Source organism: Leptonychotes weddellii, chromosome 9 (genome assembly GCF_054177405.1).
Source record: "Leptonychotes weddellii isolate Sample4059 chromosome 9, ASM5417740v2, whole genome shotgun sequence".
Taxonomy (NCBI): Eukaryota; Metazoa; Chordata; class Mammalia; order Carnivora; family Phocidae; genus Leptonychotes; species Leptonychotes weddellii.
The window spans coordinates 27,620,913-27,641,779 of NC_138377.1; the positions used below are offsets into that span (position 1 = coordinate 27,620,913).

Here is a 20,867-nt window from a genome sequence, read left to right on the forward strand (position 1 = left end):
CAAAGAATATTTTCAATGAGTTCATTCTTTGATATTTGTTGAGACTTGTTTTATGACCCAACATATGATCAGTTTATATATAAATAATGTGTGCTTGAAAGAATGTATATCTAGCAGTGTTGGGTACATATTAAAAATTTATACATCCATTTGGTCAGCTTTGTAGGGTTTTCTCAAATTTTCTGTAGTGTTGACTTTTTAAATCTGTTTTTTCTATCTGCTACTGAGAAATTTGTGCTAACATCTCTCATTATGATTCCATTTCACCATGATATTAGGCACACATAATTTCAGAATTATTATATCTTCATGGGGACTTGAGTTTTTAGTGTAATGAAGTTTTTGTTAAAAAACAAAATTTAAATATCAATAAATTTAAAGATCAAATTGGTTTTATTCAGTGATTCATGCATCAGGCAAATGGAAAAGAGCTCTGAGCAGGGACAAGGAAAGAGCACGTTATTTCATCTTTCTTGGGGGGACAGACAAGGACAATCAGGTAGTTCACCTCACTACTCTGACCAGGAAATTCCAGACTGGTTAAGATTACATTCCTGGGGAGGGTGGAACTTAGGTTAGATATTAAGTTTCAGTTTGGTGACATACTTAGCAGAAGTGACTCCATTTTGGGCCTGTTGTCTTTTTCTTAACACTTTGCTTGCTAATAATGCTTTTTTCCTTAAAGGCTGTTTTGTTGCATGTTAATATAGCTTCTTTAGCTTCCTTTCAATCTTAACTTTTCTATAAATGTAGGTTTTAAATATATATCTCTTATAAACAGAATATATGTTTTTAATAGTCTTTTTAATTGGATCATTAAATCCATTTACATTTAATGTAAATTTTTATATATTTGGGTTTAAATATACTTTTTTATGCACTATTTGTTACCATTATTTCTTTTGACTTTTGTTTGTCCTCTTTTGGATTAATAATGTTTTATTAATTTGTTGTTCTGTTGGTTTGAAAGCTATATTTTTACTCTTCCACGAGAGGTTACTGTAGAGATTGTTGCAGGTTTTAGCTTTTGTTTTTTTCCTCTTACTGTTTGGTCTTGAGGGGGAGCAGAATATGCTCTCCCAAAATGAACCATTTTGACATGTGGATTATTTTGAGCTGAAGACCCAGCAGACTATGGAAAAGCTTTTTATCTCTCCTTTAACTGCCTAAAACAACTTAGATGGAGGGCCTGTACCAGGAAGAGATCTTTTACCAGATATATAACTTTTTATACCAGAAAGACTTACCTGCATGGCATAGTAGACATTTGTTTACCAAACATTTGTCTTTTCATCTTCCTGTGATTTTCTCCTCCCCTTTTAAACCTTAGTTCCCTACCTCATTTTCCTTTGCTCAGAATGATATTTAATTTCCTAACTCAATTGCCTGGCTACCTGTGAGTCTCATATCTTTGTGGGCCTCCCATATGTACATAATTTTTTTTTCTCCAGTTCATGTGTTTTATGTCAATTATTAGGCCGGCCAATGAACCTAGAAGGGAAGAAGGGAAAATTCCCCAACATTCTGGTTTTGGTATTAGGGTAATGCTGGCTTCATAACATAAGTTGGGTTCCCTCCTTTTTTATTTTCTGGAACAGATTGTGTAGAATTGGTGTTACTTTCTTAAATATTTTATACAATTTGCCAGTGACACCTTCTGGGCTTCAGTCTTTCTTTTTTAAAATGTATTTAGCTATAGATTTAATTTTTTAAATAGATAAGACTATTCTGGTTATGGATTCTTCTTTTTCTGACATTTCCTAATTGGACTTGAGTAAAGAAACTCTGTTGATTTTGTATGTAGATCCATGCACTTTGATTGATATTTATCTGTTAATCTAGCCACTTTGTTGAATTCTGTTAACCGTAATCATAATAAATATTCTTAATAGAGGAACGTTAGAAGCATTCCCATTAAAGCCAAGAATAAGAAAAGAATATTCATAATTGTAGCTACTTTTTAGTACTGTTTTGCAGGTCATAGCCCTATACCATATGTAGTCAAACAGCAAAAAGAAATAAGTGGTATGAAGTTTAGAAAGAATTGAAAATGTGATCATGTGCAGATGAAATGTTGCCTACCAAGAAATTTGTCTGCTGAAGAAGATTAAAACTATTAGAATGAATAAGATAGTTCAACAAGGTCACTCTTCACTTCTAAATGCTTTGTAATTTTCATTTTTTATAGCCTCTTTAATATGTTAATATAATTTAAAACTTTTTTAGCTTCCATATATTTGGATTTTTCCTGCAGTTATCTTTTTGTTATTGATTTTAAATGTTATCACTTCTCGGCCCTTTGGCTATCATCAAGTGATTTTAAGTGTTATTTACTATAGTCAGTGTGGCATGTATGACAATATTTTTTACATGTGAATTTGCCTAGTTTTCCCTTCTGCCCTAGAATAAGTTTAGTTCTTATAAACATCTTGTGTGTATTTGAGGGGAAATGGCAATCTAAATTTTGGGGGCTCAAAATTCTATATATGCCTATTAGAAAAATCTTATTATTTTACTCATATTTTCAATAATCACATTAATATAATCTGCTTGATCTATTAGATTCTGCAAAAGGTATGTTAAGCTCTTCTAGAATGTTTGTGTTTAGGGGCGTCTTGGTGGCTCAGATGGTTAAGCATCTGCCTTTGGCTCAGGTCATGATCTCCAGGTCCTGGGATTGCGCCCCACGTCTGGCTCCCTGCTGAGCAGGGAGTCTGCTTCTCCCTCTTCCTCTCCCTCTCCCCACTGCTCCTACTGTCTCTCTCTCTGTGTCTCTGTCTCAAATGAATAAATAAAAAATTCTTAAAAAAAAAAAGAAAACATTTCTCTTTAAAAAAATGTGTTTATTTTTATCCATTTTGATGCATACATTTTATTTTATTTATTTTATTTTTATTTTTATTTTTAAAATATTTTATTTATTTATTTGACAGAGAGAGACACAGCGAGAGAGGGAACACAAGCAGGGGGAGTGGGAGAGGGAGAAGCAGGCTTCCCGCCGAGCAGGGAGCCCAATGCAGGGCTCAATCGCAGGACCCCGGGATCATGACCTGAGCTGAAGGCAGACGCTTAACGACTGAGCCACCCAGGCATCCCTTGATGCATACATTTTAAAGCAATGTAGTCACATGATATTTTATAATTTTTCTATATTTTTGAAAAATTGTTCCATTTATCAATATAGAATCTGCCTTTTTGATAGTTTGCCTTGAACTGTTTTATCCATTATAAATACTGCTATTTAGTGATCTCCCTATCCCCATAGCTTTTTTGTTGGTGTATCATTTTTATAGCCCTCTACTGTCAACCTTGTGCTTTCATTCTTTTTTAAGTGCATTTCTTGTAAGTAGTGTATAGCAGGATTTTTTTAAAGTTCAGAAAATCTCTACTAGTTAATAGATGAGTTTAATATTTACTGAATTATTGATACGTTTGTATATATCTCTACCACTCGAAACTGATTGAGAAAAAAATCAAGTAAAAGTCAAGAAAGAAGAAAAGATAAAACAGTAAAAATAAAACTGAGGTTGAAAATAATCCCCATCAATAGCAATACTGAAATAATTCTATCTTCTTTTACCATACAAGGTTGCTAATGAGCAGTCTTTTTTCTAATCCATATTCCTTTGTAAGTAAACAGTCTTTTCACTCTTTTTGGTTTTGAGATTTTCTTTTTTATCCTTAATATTCTAAAGCTTTACTATTATTTGATTAAGAATGGGCAGTTTTTGTTTTGTTGTGGTTATTTTTTATTATGTTTTTTCAATCTGGGGACTCATGTGTCTCTAAATATTCAATTAATTACTGGTCAATTATTTAATTATATCCCTTCCTCCATTCTCTTTGTTCTCTAATTCTGAAACCCCTAATAGACATGTGTTGGAACTTGTGGATCTAGCTTTTATAACACAGCTTTTCTTTCGTTCATCCCAACTCTTGTGCATCATTCTAATGGAATCCTCAGGTTGTATTTCTAGTGTGTTAATTTAGTCTTAAATTCAGTCACTATTCAGCTATTCCACTTATTTTAATTTGGGTTTTGTTGTTTTGTTTATTGACTTCTGCAATCACATTCTTCTTTCCTTAACACTTTGCCACACACAGATAACATGACATCAGCTCCTATTTACCACTGTGGAATCCTGTCTAATATTTTCTTAGACACTTCTTTATTTCAGGTGTATTGAAGGTGTTCTTTTTTGTTTTCAAGAGCAGCATACATTTATTAGTATTTTTATGTAATAACATCATTTAGGGTGGTGGTTAACAGCATGGACTGCGGAAGCACAGGGCCAAGGTTCAAAGCCAGTTTCTTCCTCTTCAACATGTAATTCATACTCCTTGTGTCCCATTATCTTTACTTGTGATCGTCATCATATTTATGTTTTTGTGAGTATATGTCAAAATGCCTGGCACATAAAAAGTGCTCAGTTAATATTAGCTGCTGGTAGTCGTCGTAGTGATGGTAGCAGCACCTTAGTTATCACTACACGATTGGACTGATCGAGACTGTCATGCGTTTGTTATCTGCCTTACCAGCCCAACCATCCCTTATGTGACTTTTTAAATTCAAATTGCATATAACAGACTTAATAACTTATGGCTCCTCTTTCTTTTCTACAGATTGATCCTGAATTAGAAAAAAAACTGAAAATGAATAAAGTATCATTGGAATCAGAGTATGAGGTACATATGTTAATATATGTTATATGTTAATATAATCTCTTTTGTAACAGTCTTACTAGTCAGTGACTGATTCTGTCTGTCTTAAGGTGAATTTGAATTATTACCAGTGCAGAAAAAAATTACCCCAAACAATATGGTATTGGGACAACTAATTATGTAGTCATTTGAAAAGAAAATAAAGATGGATCTCTATTTCACATATTAAAATGAATAAATTCTAGGTGGAACAAGAATTTAAAAATAAAAAAACAGTGCTAAAAATACTAGGAGAAAAAAATGGAGATTCTTTTTTGTGGTCTTGAGTCAGAAAAGTTGATTTAAATGTGATACAAAATTCAAAAGCTTTAAAAGTAAAGACTGATGAGTTTATCTATAAATATTCAAAAGTTCGGGTGCCTGGGTGGCTCAGTTGGTTAAGCGACTGCCTTCAGCTCAGGTCATGATCCTGGAGTCCCGGGATCGAGTCCCACATCAGGCTCCCTGCTCAGCAGGGAGTCTGCTTCTCCCTCTGACCCTCCCCCCTCTCATGCTCTCTCTCTGTCTCATTCTTTCTCTCTCAAATAAATAAATAAAATCTTTAAAAAAATATACATATATATTCAAAAGTTCAGCCTAAAACAAAATAATGTATATAAAGTCACTAGTTAAATGAGGAATTGTAAAAATATTGTTTATCTTTTCATGGTGAATTAGTTTATTTAAATATGAGCAACATCTACAGATCAACATGGAAAAGTTTAGTATTTTAGTTGGTCAGTGGGAACATGGGCAAAGAATGTAAAGACTTCAGCAAAAAGGAAATAAATATCATTCTTTTTTGTGTGTGTGTCTTTAACAATTTTTTTTATTTAAATTCAGTTAGCCAACATATAGTACATCATAACTTGATGTAGTGTTCAGTGATTCATTAGTTGTGTATAACACCCAGTGCTCATCACATCACGTGCTCTTCTTAATGCCCATCACTCAGTTACCCCATCCCCCCACCCACTTCCCTTTCCACAACCCTCAGTTTGTTTCCCAGAGTCAAGAATCTCTCATGGTTTGTCTCCCTCTCTGATTTCTTCCCATTCAGTTTTCCCTCCCTTCCCGTATGATCCTCTGTGCTATTTCTTATATTCCACATGTGAGTAAAACCATATGATGTCTTTCTCTGATTGATTTATTTCATTTAGCATTATACCCTCCAATTCCATTCATGTTGATGTAAATGGTAGGTATTTATCCTTTCTGATGGCTGAGTAATACTCCATTGTATATATGAACCACATCTTTATCCATTCATCTATTGAAGGGCATCTTGGCTTCTTCTACAGTTTGGCTATTAATAGTGGACATTGCTGCTATGAACATTGGGGTGCAGGTGCCCCTTCTTTTCACTACATCTGTATCTTTGGGGTAAATACCTAGTAGTGCAATTGCTGGGTCGTAGGGTAGCTCTATTTTTTTTTTTAAAGGTTTTATTTGTTTATCTGTCAGAGACAGAGAGACAGAAAGAGCACAAGCAGGGGGGAGCAGCAGGCAGAGGGAGAAGCAGGCTCCCCGCCGAGCAGGGAGCCCCATGTGGGACTCGATCCCAGGACCCTGGGATCATGACCTGAGCTGAAGGCAGACACTTAACCGACTGAGCCACCCAGGCATCCTAGCTCTATTTTTAACTTCTTGAGGAACCTCCATACTGTTTTCCAGAGTGGCTGCACCAGTTTGCATTCCCACTGATAGTGTAAGAGGGTTCCCCTTTCTCCTCATTCTCGCCAACATCTGTTGTTTCCTGACTTGTTAATTTTAGCCGCTCTGACTGGTATAAGGTGGTATCTCATTGTGGTTTTGATTTGCATTTCCCTGATGGCAAATGATGTGGAGAATAAATATTCTTAAACATATGACAAGATACCAAACTTACAGGAATGTTAGTTAAAATTATAACGATGTGTCATTGTCCACCCATCTGATTAGCAAAAATTAAAGTGTTTAATAGTACATGGTATTATAGCAGGTGGTTAGGGGGGATGTTCTCCATTTCTTGTATTTTGTTGATTTTTTTGGCTGTGGATCATATTTTCCTGTTTCTTTGTATGGTTGGTCATTTTTGCTTGAAAGGTGAACATTGTAAATAATACATTGAAGAGACTTGTGAAGAGTTGATTCTCATTTTAGCAGGCAGTTAAATTATTGGCTGATCATCTGAGGGAGGATCTGTGGAAAGGCTTTGGTGTTTCCTAAACTGCTGTAACTTTATGGGACTCATTCTCCAAATTGTCTCTCTAGAGGATCTTGTCAGAGCTTGGCTTTAAGCTTTGTTGGAATGAGTCCAAAGTAGGTCTTACTCTTGGCATAATCCTTATTCCTAAAGAGTAGCCTTTGTGGTGTCTCAGGTGTATGTCAAGGTAGAAGCTAGGTATTAAAGAGAGGTCTTTACTGTATCAGGGCTGAAAATCCAGTATTGACACTGCTCTTCTTTAGCACTTCTTGATTCTGTTTCATACTCAATTCTGTAGCAGTTAGTTGTTAAGTGGTAAGCCTTAGGTGGTCTTGCCCAACACATGTACAGCATAATCTTCAGTGACTGTACATGTTTTACACAATTCCACAGAGACTCTTTTATTTACTAAAGATCTTTGAAGACTGGAACACGTTTATGTGAGGTTGTTCTGCCATCCTTGCATCCCATCTAAGAATTATTCTTTTTTTTTCTTTATTTATTTATTTATTTTTTTTAAAATTCAGAAGCCTCCAGGACCTCTTTTTTTTTTATTTTAAAGATTTTTTTATTCATTTATCTGAGAGAGAGAATGGGAGACAGAGAGCATGAGAGGGAGGAGGGTCAGAGGGAGAAGCAGACTCCCCGCCGAGCAGTGAGCCCGATGCGGGACTCGATCCCGGGACTCCAGGATCATGACCTGAGCCGAAGGCAGTTGCTTAACCGACTGAGCCACCCAGGCGCCCCTTTTTTTATTTTTAAAAAAATTTTTTAAAGATTTTATTTATTTATTTGACAGAGGGAGAGACAGTGAGAGAGGGAACACAGGCAAGGGGAGTGGGAGAGGGAGAAGCAGGCTTCCTGCCAAGCAGGGAGCCCGATGCGGGGCTCGATCCCAGGACCCTGGGATCGTGACCTGAGCCGAAAGCAGGCACTTAACGACTGAGCCACCCAGGCGCCCCTCATCTAAGAATTATTCTTAAGTTCTCTTGAGCATATATGTCTTATGTTATCTGGGTAAAGGCCATTCTTTCTTCAAACCTTTTTATAACTTTGGATAATTTCATAACTATACTTGAAAATAATTTACTCCTTTGCAGTTTAATTTAGTAGAACTTTGTTCATTTACATATATTTAATACAGACTCCTAGCAAAACTGTAAGTGACATTTAGAGAATGGTTTCAGTTCACTACTTACCCATTATTTTGTCAAAACCTGTGACTTGCTACTTCCCGATCTATAAGCACTATGTCAGTAGTGATGCTGTGGAGGGTTTGTCTGGGAGTAAATTTTCTTTTAGTTATTTTGGAAACCATAGAATTTGAGAACTGAAGAAACCATGTAGACCATTTGGTTCAGCCTTTTTATTATTATTCATGAGGGAATTAGTGACCAGATGGCTTAAATCGCTTGCCCAAGGTTATACAGCTTGTTAGCAAAAGAGAAATGCTTATTATCCAAGTGTCATTGTAAATTTATATCATTTTCCCTATCTCTGGATGTAAGCTATTCTGTGTTCTCTGAGCCTCTTTTTCTATCTTATTTACTCAGTAATTCCAGAACAATCAAAGCAGATGTAGAAAAGTTACTGTCAGAGTGGTGTTGAAGGGTGAAGAACCATTTATATTTTTCCCTTTATCCTACCTTCATTTCCCTGCTGAGAGGTATTTCACACTAACTGTGAAGGTACCATGATCCAAACTATAGTTGAAACTAGGTTTTATTGACTGAAAGGTATTTATTTGCTCATGGCAGCTGTGGGGAATATCTTCATTCATAGGCTCAGACTCATTTCTCAGGTGCAAGACAAATCATCTTAGTCTCTTTTCTTCCTTCTAGCAGACTTTAGGGTCTCTACCTTTGTTCTTTTCCTCTCATTTGCTACTGTCACCATGCTAACCCATGTTAGTCATTATTAGCTGGATCAGCCTTCAGAGCTGGACTTTTGTTTTTCCGGCTTCTTGCCTTTCTTTGTGCTTTCAAAAATAAAGTATGCAGACTCTTTCTCTAATTTGATAATTTTATTCTGATGGGGGGAGGGAGAAAGATAGTCTAATTAACCTCCATAGCAAGCAAGAAAAATTCCAAATCCTAGGAAATATGTCATTACTTCAATTATTACGTGTGACATGCAGTTGATTTATTTGTTAAAATTATAATTGAGGGCCTATTGGATTTTTTCCACTCACTTATTTATTCATTCATTTAGTAGTGTCCTAATCAAAGCCACAGGACTTTTACCCTAATATATATACTTTAATTTTTGTGGCTCTATAGAAAATAAAGGACTCCGCTTTTGATGACTGGAAGAATATTCGAGGACCCAGACCTTGGGAAGATCCTGACCTCCTCCAAGGACAAAATCCAGAAATTCTTAAGACTAAGACAACTTGACTTAGTTGATTCTTTTCTTTCTTTCTTTTTTTTTTTTTTTAACAAAAATGTTATCAACTGGAATTCCCACTACATATTCAGTGGGAAGAAAATTTCAGACCTGCAGAAGCTTGGATGTGAGTAACGTGATGACAGATAATCTTGATAAAAAGTCACAATAACATCAGGCAGTGATTTTATGTCACACCTATGTAGGAAAATAATATCGATTACAGGCTGATGAGAGTTTTGGTTTTACTTAGAATACCTCAGATGATAATACTAATCAGTCTCCAAAGTGTCACCTGATGATTGTATTGATACAATTAAAACATGTTAAGAAAATTATAATGTTCTCTGTTAAGGCAAAAATCATGAAATAGTACATATTACATACAGATACAGCAAATTTGTTCAAGTATTCCATAGATGATTACAATTTGGAAATACTGATTTAAGGTATGCTTTATGCCTTAGCATTATTTGCATGCAACTTGACTGTAGTTTTGTTCTTATTTTTTTAACTTGGGGTTTGCTGTGATCTAAATGCTAGGCAAAAGGATAGAATTGAGGGAAGTTAGGTTTTTTTTAATTTATTTTCTCCTTTTTACCCCTGTCTTAGCCAGCCCTGTTGCCCCACTCTCTGATATTTTCACACTGAGTTCCAGATGCCTAAAGTCTCAATTGAAATACTCCCCCTTATGTTGCCAAAAAATTACAAATCTACCTGCCTCTTGCCTAATCAAGATCACTATTTTCAGTGGGTTAGTTTTAGCAAAAAGGAAACCATGCTGATTATCTAGTGATGATAAATCATGATAGAAATAGAGATCTGAGAGAACAATTGGATTTCATAGGCCAAGAAAAATAATAGACCTCCACTTAAACATTGCTCCATGTACAAAAAGTAACTCAAAATGGATCTAATTTAAATGTAAAACAAAACTTTTGGGAAAAGAAGGCAGAAAGTCTTCAGGACTTAGTGTATAGTTCTTAAAAAATAGTTCTTAACAAAAACATTCATGAAAGAAAAACTTGGTAAGTTGGATCTCATCAAAATTAAAAACTTTTGTTTTCCAAAGACCCCATTAAAAAATGAAAATACAATCCAGACTGAGAGAAAATATTTGTAAACCACATTTCTGCTAAAAGACACATATCTAGAATATATAAAGAATTCTGAAAACTCAATAATAAAAAAGTAAACAGTCCAATTAGAAAATGGTCAAAAGACACAAAGTGACATTTCACTGAAGAGAGTATATGAATATGGCAAATAAGCACATGAAGAGAATGGTTGATATCACTAGCCATCAGGGAAATACAAATTTGGACTACATTGAGAAATCACTACACACTTATTAGAACAGCTGAAATAAAAAAAGTGACAATTCCAAATGCTGGTAAGGATGTGGAGAAACTAGATCTCTCACGCATTTGCTGGTATAATGTAAAATGGTACAACTGGTCTAGAAAATTGGTAACTCCTTTAAAAACAGCATAGGGGACTTCAGTTTCTGGTCCAACATGTAGGAACACCTCCCATCCTAACAAAAAGAAAAAGCTGAAAACCTGAAAATCAACAACTATTCTTTGATCCATGGGAGAACTGAAGACACAGGACAAAAAGCACCACCTGAAAACTTGAGATAGACAAATACAGAGGATCACGGGTTACCTGAAGGAGAAACAACCCAGAAGCCACTGCTGGAGCCAGCATCAGGTAGGAATGCTTGAAGGGTAATTGACTAATTACTGGAGACTGAGCATGGACTAGCTTGAGTTAAAAACTCCTGGAGACCAGGCCAGAGGCACATTTTTGTGAGTTTTAGTTCCTGGAGCCCAACCAGTTTCTCACTCTGAATATTAGAGGAAAATCTTGTGGTTTCAGCAGGAGGGAGGAGAAATTAACCATTCTGAAATATGTCCTCTACATTTTGTTCTCCTTAACAAAAAGCCTGGCCCCAAAGGAAACTTTTGCTAGAGACTAATCACACTGGATTTTACCAGAGCTTAAGCAGCTCTGAGGTAAGTGAACTACCCAACTTCAGTCCCTTCTAGCCTCCTGTTTCACCTAAATGGAGTAGGGGTGTGGGGAGGAAGACTTGAGAGGTAGTAGTGAAAGTCATGTTGGGACCATGATCACTAAAAGACTGAGACCTAATCATAAAACTATAGAATGTTCCCTCCCCCTTCACATAACTACCACTAAAGGCTGTTCAGTGGAGTTTCTTTTACTCAATCCAACTGGGTATTATGTCCAACTTCGAACAAAGAAATTACAAGGCATACTAAAATACAACAAGCACATCTTGAAAAGACTAAGCATCAAAATCAGATTCATATATGGCAAGGAAGTTGGACTTATCAGACTGAGAGTTTAAAATAACTAATTAATATGTTTAGAGCTCTGTTGGAAAAAGTATACAACATGAAAGAACAGATGGGTAATATAAGCAGAGAGATAGAAATTTTAGAATCAAAAGGAAATTACAGAAAAACAGTGCAACAGAAATGCCTTTGATGGGGTCATCAATAGAGTGGACATGACTGAGGAAAGAGCACGAGAGGAAAGTGATACCAGATGGTAATTTAAATCCACAAGAAAAGACAAGGAGCACCAATAAAGGTATTTAGGTAATTATTTTTTAAAAATTATAATTACATTTTCCTCCTTTCTTAATTCATTTAAGAACAAATAAGACACTTTCTATAAAATGTATTTTGAGGTCTACATATGGGAATATAATATATTAGACAATAATAGAGCAAAGAAGGGGTTGGCGACTGCCTTCGGCTCAGGTCATGATCCTGGAGTCCCGGGATCAAGTCCCGCATTGGGCTCCCTGCTGAGCAGGGAGTCTGCTTCTCCCTCTGACCCTCTCATGCTCTCTCTCTCTATCTCATTCTCTCTCTCAAATAAAATCTTTAAAAAAAAAAAAGGGTTGGGAATGCACCTTTATTGGAGCAAGGAAATAACACCAGATGATAATTGCCACAGGAAGCAAAGAAGAGAACCAAACATGATAAATAAGAAGGTTAACATTTAAAAGTTTATAAATAATTAAAAAACAACTTCTTTAGAGGTGCTTGGGTGGCTCATTTTGGTTAAGGGTCCAACTCTTGATTTCGGTTCAGGTCATGATCACATGGTTGTGAGATCGAGCCCCATGTCGGGCTCTGCGCTCAGCCAGGAGTTTGCTGGAGATTCTCTCTCTCCCTCTGCCACCCCCTGCCAACTCGTGCACATGCGCATGCATGTGTTCTCTCTCAGTCTCTCTCCCTCTCTCTCAAATAAATGAATATTAAAAAAAAAACTTCTTTAAAACACAGAAGAGCATAAATCAATAATTATAAAATGTTTGTTGGACTTGTGACATGCATAGATGTAATATGTATAACAATAATAGTACAAAAAAGTGGGGAAGGATCAAGCCAAATAGGAAGAAAGTTTGTATATCTTAGATTAAGTTAGAATAAATCTGAAGTAGATTCAGGTAAATAATATATATTGTGAGCCCCAGAGTAAGCTTTAAGAAAGTCACTCAAAAAATGTAGTTAAAAACATGGGGCCCCTGGGTGGCTAAGTCGCTGGGCATCTGCCTTCAGCTCAGGTCATGGTCCCGTGGTCCTGGGATCGGCCTCACGTTGGGCTCCCTACTTGGTGGGGAGCCTGTTTGTCCCTCTGCCTGCTGCTCCCCCTGCCTGTGCTCTCTCTCTCTCTTTCCCAAATAAATAATAATGATAAAATGTATTAAAAATCACAAAAGGAATTAAATGTTACACTAGGAAATATCCTTTTAATACAAAAGAAGGCAGTTAAGGACTAGAGAAAAATACAAAAGACGTAGAAAATAGTAAAAATAGCAGATGGAAGTCCTACTTACCAGTTTACATTAAATATAAAAGAATTATATTCACTAATTAAAAAGCAGAGTTTGACAGAATGGATAAAAACTACAATCCAACTATATGCTGTCTATAAGAGGTTCACTTTAGATTCAAAGACACTAAGTTCAAGGTATAAGGATGGAAAAATTGACACCATGCAAATGGTAACCAGAGAGCTGCTTTGGCTATCTAATATCAGATAAAGTGTACTTTGAGGCAAAAAATTATTACAAGAGACAGAGGAATGTTTTAAAATGATAAATGGTCAACAGTCAAGAAAACATAACTGTTATAAAACATATATACAACTAACAACACAGCCCAACGATACAAAAAGCAAAAACTTAGAAAAAGGCAATTTTATAATAATAGTAGGAGACTTCAATACCCCACTTTTAATAATAAATAGAACAAATAGGCAAAAGATCATCTACCTAAGTAAACAGAAAACTTAAACAACACTGTAAAGCAACTGGACCTGACGTCATCCATGGATTACTCTACCCAGCAACAGCAGAAGACACGTTCTTCTCAAGTGCACATGGAACATTCTCCAGGGTAGACATTATGCAAGGTCATAAAACAAGTCTCAATAAATTTAAAAGGATTTCAACCATACTAATTTCAAACATGTTCTAGAGCTGTAAGAAATCAACTATAGAGGAAATTTTGGAAATTTACAAGCATGTGAAAATAAAATGTAATTGAATGTCCAACTGATCAGAGAAGAAATCAAAAGTATAATAAATACTTTGAGATGAATGAAAATGAAGATACAACATACCAAAAGTAAGGGATGTATCAAAACAGTACTTAGTTGGAAATGTGTAGCTATAAATACCTATATTGAGAAAAGATCTCAAGTTAGTGACTTAACCTTTCACCTTAATGCACTTGAAAAAGAAGAGGAAAAAAAACCTAAAGCAGACAGAAGAAAGTAAAGATTAGAACAGAAGTAAATGAAGGAGAACAGAAACACAATAGAGAAATCAGCGAAACTGAAGTTTCCTTTTTTTTTAAAGATCAACAAAATTGACAAGCTTTTGGCTAGATTGACTAATAAAAGAAACAAGACAAATCATTTTAAAATCAGGAATGAAAGAGGGGACATTACTAGCAAACTTAGAGCAATTAAAATGAACTATGATAGAATGCTATAAATTCTATGCCAATAAATTATGTAATTTAGATTAAATAAATTTCTAGAAAGACTACCAAAATTGATACAAGAAGGAATATAAATCTGAATAGACCTATAACAAGAAATTATACCCACACACACATACACAAAAAGCCCAGATGCAGATGGCTTCATTGTGAATTCTACAAAAGATTCAAAAGAAGAATTAATTATCAATTCTTTACAAACTTTTCCAAAAAAGTAGAAAAGAATGGAACACTTACCAACTCATTCTATGAGGCTAGTATTATCCTGATACAAAAACCAGGCAAAAACATAAGAAAATTACAGATCAATACCTCCTATGAATGTAGATGCAAAAATCCTCAACAAAATACTAGCAAACTGAATCCAATAACATATAGAGAGGGTTATACATCATGATCAAGAGAGATTTATTTCAGGTATGCAAGATTGATTTAACATTCAAAAATTATTATATAATACACTACATCAGTAGAATTAAGAACAAAAACCACATAATCATATTGATGCAGAAAAACACGACAGAATTCAACACTTCTTCAAGATGAAAACACTCAACAAACCAGGAATAGGAAGAAACATGGTTCAACTTGACAAAAGTCATCTATAAAACAAAAAACCAAAAAACACCTCACAGCTATCAAACTTAACAGGCAAAGAATGAGTGCTTTCTTCCTAAGGTCAGAAAAAAGGCAAGAATGTCTGCTCTTACCACTGCTATTTGACATTGAACTTGGAGGTTTTAGCCAGGATGATTAGGAGGGCACAAAATGAAATAAGTATCCAGATTGGAAAGGAAGAAGGAAAACCAACAATCTTTGTAGATGACATGATCTTGTACAGACTGTATTGTAAGGAATTCACTAATAACTACAATAAATGAGTTTGGCACTCGAAGGGGAGTGCTGTTAGGATTTGGTAAGACTAAGCCTCTAAGGCAGGGAATGTTTCTTTTTAATCCTGCCTGATCTCTCTTCTCTCCACAACAGCAAGGACAGTGCTTTATGAACTGACCTTCTGTCTTTCCTGGTCTTTCCAAGTCCCTGGTAAGGAATGAACATATATCAGTTTAAGACACTGATGTCTTGTGCCTTTGGGAATCCATTCGAGCATTTCAATTTACAATTCAGTTGATGGTTATGTTCTATTATTGTCCCTGAGTTCCCTATCATAGGGAAAACTCAGTTTTCTGATACAAAGTATTAGTAATCTATGTAAAATTTACTAAAGATTTCATAGAGAAGAGAGAAATCCCCTTATTAAATTTCTCTTTCCCACAAAGTCCATCATGGGCAGCCCATCCTTTACTCACTTGGCCATTTCCTTATGTAGGGCCCAGCCTTGATGGATCCTGTTTTTCTGTTTCTGGATCTTCTCTTGCTCTTAATTCCTTTCCTTCTCTCTGTCCCCCACACTCATTACTTTCATATGCACAGCAAGTTAGCTTTTCCCCAGCTCCTGCAAACCTGCACACCCATCCCCCAATCCTCTGCAAATAAGCTCTTTTCCGTCACAATGAGGAACCATAGTGAGGAACATTACACTCTACAAATTAAATATACACTTACTATCTTGGGAAAATTATTTAACTACTTGGCTCAGTTTCCTCACGTGGAAAATGGGAATAATAGTAGCAATGTAATAGAGTTAATGTGAGTTAATTATGTAAAGTTTAGAACAATGGCATGGGGAAAGTACTCAGTAGATGTTAGCTATTATTAAATAATTAGGTAAGAATTATTAGTGACAACAAAATTCTTATCAAAATGTCACATCTAGGGGCACCTGGGTGGCTCATTCGGTTGAGCATCTGACTCTTGGTTTCAGCTTGGGTCGTGATCTCGTGGTTGTGGGATCCAGCCCCGTGTCAGGCTCTGAGCTTGGCTTGGAGTCTGCTTTGGATTCTCTCTCCCTCTCCCTCCTGTTCTCTCTCTCTCTGAAATAAATAAATAAAATCTTTAAAAAATGTCATATCTAAAATAGTATTTTAATGACATTGCCCAGCCGTCTATTAATAGCAATTAATTGTGTGTGGAAAGCTCTATCTGCATGATCTTACATGTCTCTTCTGCAAACAGCAAAGTTCAGTGGGAAAACATACAAATTGATAAACCTGAATTGGAATCTTGTCAGTTTGTCAGATTATAAGCCGTGTAATCATACACAGATTACATAACCCACTTCAGTCTCAGTTAACTCACTTGTGAATTGGGAGTTTTGTAGTTGTCTGTGTCAGTTAGCCTAGGTGACTAGGTATGCAAGGCACTCAGTAGAGAAAGAGGCAAAGAAGATAGGTGATAAAGGAGTGGCTGTTACTATCATTGACTAGTAGATGAAAAATAATTTGCTTACAGATGATAGACATTCCATCCTAAGTCTTTGCTTCAGATAATTCGTTAAAAACTTTTTCCTGTTTGTTTTCTGCCTTTTGATCCTTAAATAATGTTTAACCTGCTGGATGTCTCAAAAAATGGTGGGGGGGACGTAGACAAGAGATTTCTGTGGTGGGATTTTTTATTTCCTCTAGACTGTGAGAATGGAGACTAGACTTTGAGGACAAAAAGGTTGAGAGGCATAACTGGTCTGTGATGCTCCCAGCAGAAAGCCTTAGAGTCACTGCTTAACACCACCAGAGGGCGTGAGAAGACCACACAAGACCGAATTTCCCCGCCCCTGCAAGGCCAGCTCTAGTGTAGGCCTGCACTCTCTACAGGGGGTCGCATAATTATGAATCCTGACTTGGTCTGTCTCTGCATTCTCCCTTTAGATACTATGGGACCAGGAAATTCCAGGCTGCGTGAATTGCCTTGGCAACCTCAGCTACTGCATCCCCTTTGTGCAGAGCTGCCTCCCTAAGGACTGACTGATGCGTTTAGCCCAGCAGAACCATAAACCCTGTACTCCACAACAAGGACACAACAAACCACAGATGAGAAAATCTTCCACATCTGGTGCTTTGAGGAGCTGCCAACCAGCTGGGCTCTACTCTCTTTCTTCATCTATTTCCTCTGCCTTCATGCTTCGTGCTCTGCTTTCTCCTGTTTTTTCTCACCTCCCTTTTCCATGCCAATGTGGATTAACCACAAGAAACTAGGGCTCCTGAGCATCAGCTGCCTCGAGGCAGTAATAATCAGTTCTTCCTGCTGGTGCATTGAACCTGCCTCTCCACAAACATACTAACACACACATATACATACATGTGCACACACCCAGGTGTGCCAGCTGATCCCCACATGGTGGGAGCCTGAGTGGGAAGGGACCATCTGGGACAGTGGCCCTGGAAGGTAGCTCTGAGGCCTGCCCTCACCATAAGTTGCCAGTCTGTATCATATCACCAGGGGGCATGTTTCCTCCTATGCTGTGAAGGAATGATGTCTTTGCAAATGCATTTTCCTTGACCTGGAAAATCTCTTTTGGGTGAATTAAAGTTTTCCTGAGGCATTGAGAGAACAAGAAACAGTGCTAGGTGAATACATGCTAAAAAATCTTTATTGAATGAAGAATGTTAAACAGGCTCCACATGGTATAGTTCAGGCTCCTCTAGTGGGAAGTACAGAGCCAGAAGCTTTGATCAGCTTTGGCCCACTCTGGTTTTTCCAAACCAGGGAAGAAACTGCCTTTGAACAAACAAAGTGTGCCACAGAACTCCTTAACAGTACCAACTTGATCAAGGCTCCAGCATAGAAGACACTTATTAAAATAATCTACATCATCATTAATTCAATGAACATTTATTAAACACTTGCCATACACTAGGGACTTGTATAGATGTTGGAGATTCAAACAGTAAGACTCTCCTCTTCATGTTGCTTATATCCTTATATACATTGCCCTTGAACACCATGGGTTTGAACTGTATGGGTCCACTTACATGCTGATTTTTTTCAGTGTAGTACTGTAAATATTTTCTCTTATTATTTTCTTAACATTTTCTTTTTATTGTAAGAATACAGTATAATACATATAACATACAAAATATGTGTTAATTGACTTTATGTCATTGGTAAGGCTTCCAGTTAACAGTAAGCTATTAAGGGTTTTTTTTGGGGGGGGGGAGTCAAAAGTTACATGCAAGTTATATGAGTCATAGGTTCTGAAGAGGGATTAATTTAACACTGCCTGCAGAGTCTGGAGGCTTCATAAACCTGGTTTCCCTAGAGGTGCATTTTGTACTTGTGGAAGTTCACAGAATACTCAGAGAATGGTGTCTCCCTCTAGAAGGAGTATGGAGTGAATACTAGGGTACACAGGCAGGAAGGCAGCCTTTGACCTCAAAGTTATAGTACAAAAGGCTTGAGATTGCATGCTAAGAAAATCAGCATGAATGCTGTAGGCAAGGGCAGGAGAATCCCCACTCTCTTATATCTTTTCAGTAACTTCCAGCAATGTCAAAGATGGACTTGAAAATCACAGTTTATTTCCTCTCTCCTACCCCATATTTGACCCTGTAGTCCACTCATGTGGACATGAGTGTTATTGGAGCAGCCTAAAAGCATTGGAGACTGCTTAGGAACACTTTAGTAGGTGAAAAATAATAGGGGATTAAACCAGGGACGTTTCAGTGGCAAGAGAGGCAAGGACAGATGGGAAGGTTTCAGGGATAGCATGGGAAATGTTACTCCATGTCACCTTCACTCTATACTATTATGTCATCTCAAATAGTACTTGATAGGTGAGGCTTTCTCTCACTCATCCTGGCAAATGGTACATGTGGGGGCTGTGCCCTAAACTGCCAAATGCACACGTTCATTTGTGTGCCCGTTTAACTGCCAGCTTTAATCTGTTTTTATCTCTGTGTTCCTTTAGCCTTTCAATGATCCACAAAAAGGTGTGCTGGAGGGTTACTGAATTAGTAGAAAATACATTCATAAATGACTGGATTACAGGCCATCTGGCAGCAAAAGCACTGCTATTAAAGGTCCAATGATAAGATATTACACTGATTACCACTCGACCTAACCATTCATAGCACTTTAAAAAGTTTTTTTTATTAAGCTGGCAAGCTCCCCATCCCACAAATAGCCACAGAGCCTAGAGTACTGGCTTCAAAATAATTTTTTTTTTCTTAGCTGATTTTAACGAGTATCTATGTGCAAGGGAGTGTTCTAAAAAGACGTTAGTCCAGAACATGGGGGTTTCCGTATCAGCTGACAGCGAACCCAATTCAAGTCTCTAAATCCCAATCGCTGGCCGACGCACCGGAACCAAAGCGTTGACGCTTGAGTTTCCGGACGGAGGCGCCAATATGTTGCGATGGGCCGATTGCTTTTGCCTGGCGGAAGTCTATCAGGAGAGGCTGCGGCAGGCGAGCAGTGTATGACGTCCTCGTCGCCAGGGAGCTTGAGCTGCTGAGATTCGGGAGGCCACGCTAGCTCTGTTGGGGCGACCAAGCGGTTGGAGAGTTCAGTTTGCACACGCGCCGATGCGAGTACCCTTGTTGGTGATGGAGAGGTGAGAGCAGAGAGACCTGAGGAAGAAGTGTGAGGGCGGGATTCTGGAAGGGGCGGGGTCGTGATGCGGGGAATCTGTGATTCGCGGGGCGGAAGGCAGGGACCCTGGCGCTCAAGGGATGTCCGGCGGAGTGGGAGTCTTCAGGCAGTCCCCGTCGAGGGTGAGTGACCCTTGCAGGAGGTAACACACTGATCCTACGTCAGAGCCAGAGTCTAACCCAAGTGTGGGTAGTTACAGAGCCTGCGGACTGCGGTCACTGGGACGAAATGTAGTTCCTTAATTGCGCGATTTTCGGAATCTGGGTGCGTCAGTTTCTTAGTTTGTAAAATGGACTTAATTCCTATTTCACATAGTTGACTTAAGGATATAAAAAGAGTTCAGCACAATGTCTGCCAAATGGTAGGGACTCCAGAGTAGTTATCGCCGTGTTACTCTTTGTGTACTTACAGCAGTTTTTATGTACCTTAGTATATTACTGCTCACAGGATACTCGTTTGTGTTCTCTACGTGTGTTCCCTTCTACACGGAATGCCCTGAGAGTGAGGACTTTGTTCCATTGCTCAAGGGAGTACAAGCTGACTTTGGTGTGACAATGGAAGGATTAGGTCTTGGAACCAGTTAGACCTCAGTTGGAATCCAGACAACTCCTTTGATTTGCTTAGTGACCTTGGGCAGGTTGTTTGCTTTTGCAATCCTCAGTCTGGTCCATAAACACAATAATTTGGATAAAGCTTTGGGCTGGGAAGTAGGCCTTCCAATCTGAGTGAAGTCCAGTTATACTAATGAGACCACGGACAAAGTCCACTTAATTGTAAACACAAAGTGGTCTGTGTTTGGGAGGGATTCTAAAATTTATCTCTGGTGGCCTGTGAAATATACTGATTGCCCTGTTGGCACCGGTGGAGTCAGACAGAAAATATTGGATTCAGTGCTCTTAAACCCAGCAAAATTACTGGAATGGACTCAAGTACTGCATCCTCTTTCCTTGTAGCAATGTTACGTAAAAACAGCATGTTGTTATGTATATTCCATAATTACTATAACATCTTCAAGGTGGATTATATCTTCTGATAAATATTACTAATCTTTATAGACAGCA

At 37.4% G+C, this 20,867-nt stretch overlaps 1 protein-coding gene across 8 annotated transcripts in view; it reads left to right on the forward strand.

The window, feature by feature from the left end:
- The window catches only part of COX16 (cytochrome c oxidase assembly factor COX16), a 93,886-nt gene that overhangs the window by 23,663 nt on the left and 49,356 nt on the right, over nt 1-20,867 (forward strand). For 3 of the 8 annotated variants that reach the window (XR_014148391.1, XR_014148392.1, XR_014148393.1), the window contains exons 4-5: nt 4,624-4,686; nt 17,085-19,768. Coding sequence is in view for 5 of the 8 variants with exons in the window: in XM_081830337.1 (XP_081686463.1) it covers nt 4,624-4,686; nt 9,166-9,282 (180 nt within the window). In the remaining 3 variants the exon portion in view is untranslated. Of the gene's footprint in view, nt 1-4,623; nt 4,687-9,165; nt 10,369-17,084; nt 19,769-20,867 lie in introns of those variants that run through there. The other 5 variants (XM_081830338.1, XM_081830339.1, XM_081830340.1 and 2 more) reach the window with 2 other exon arrangements.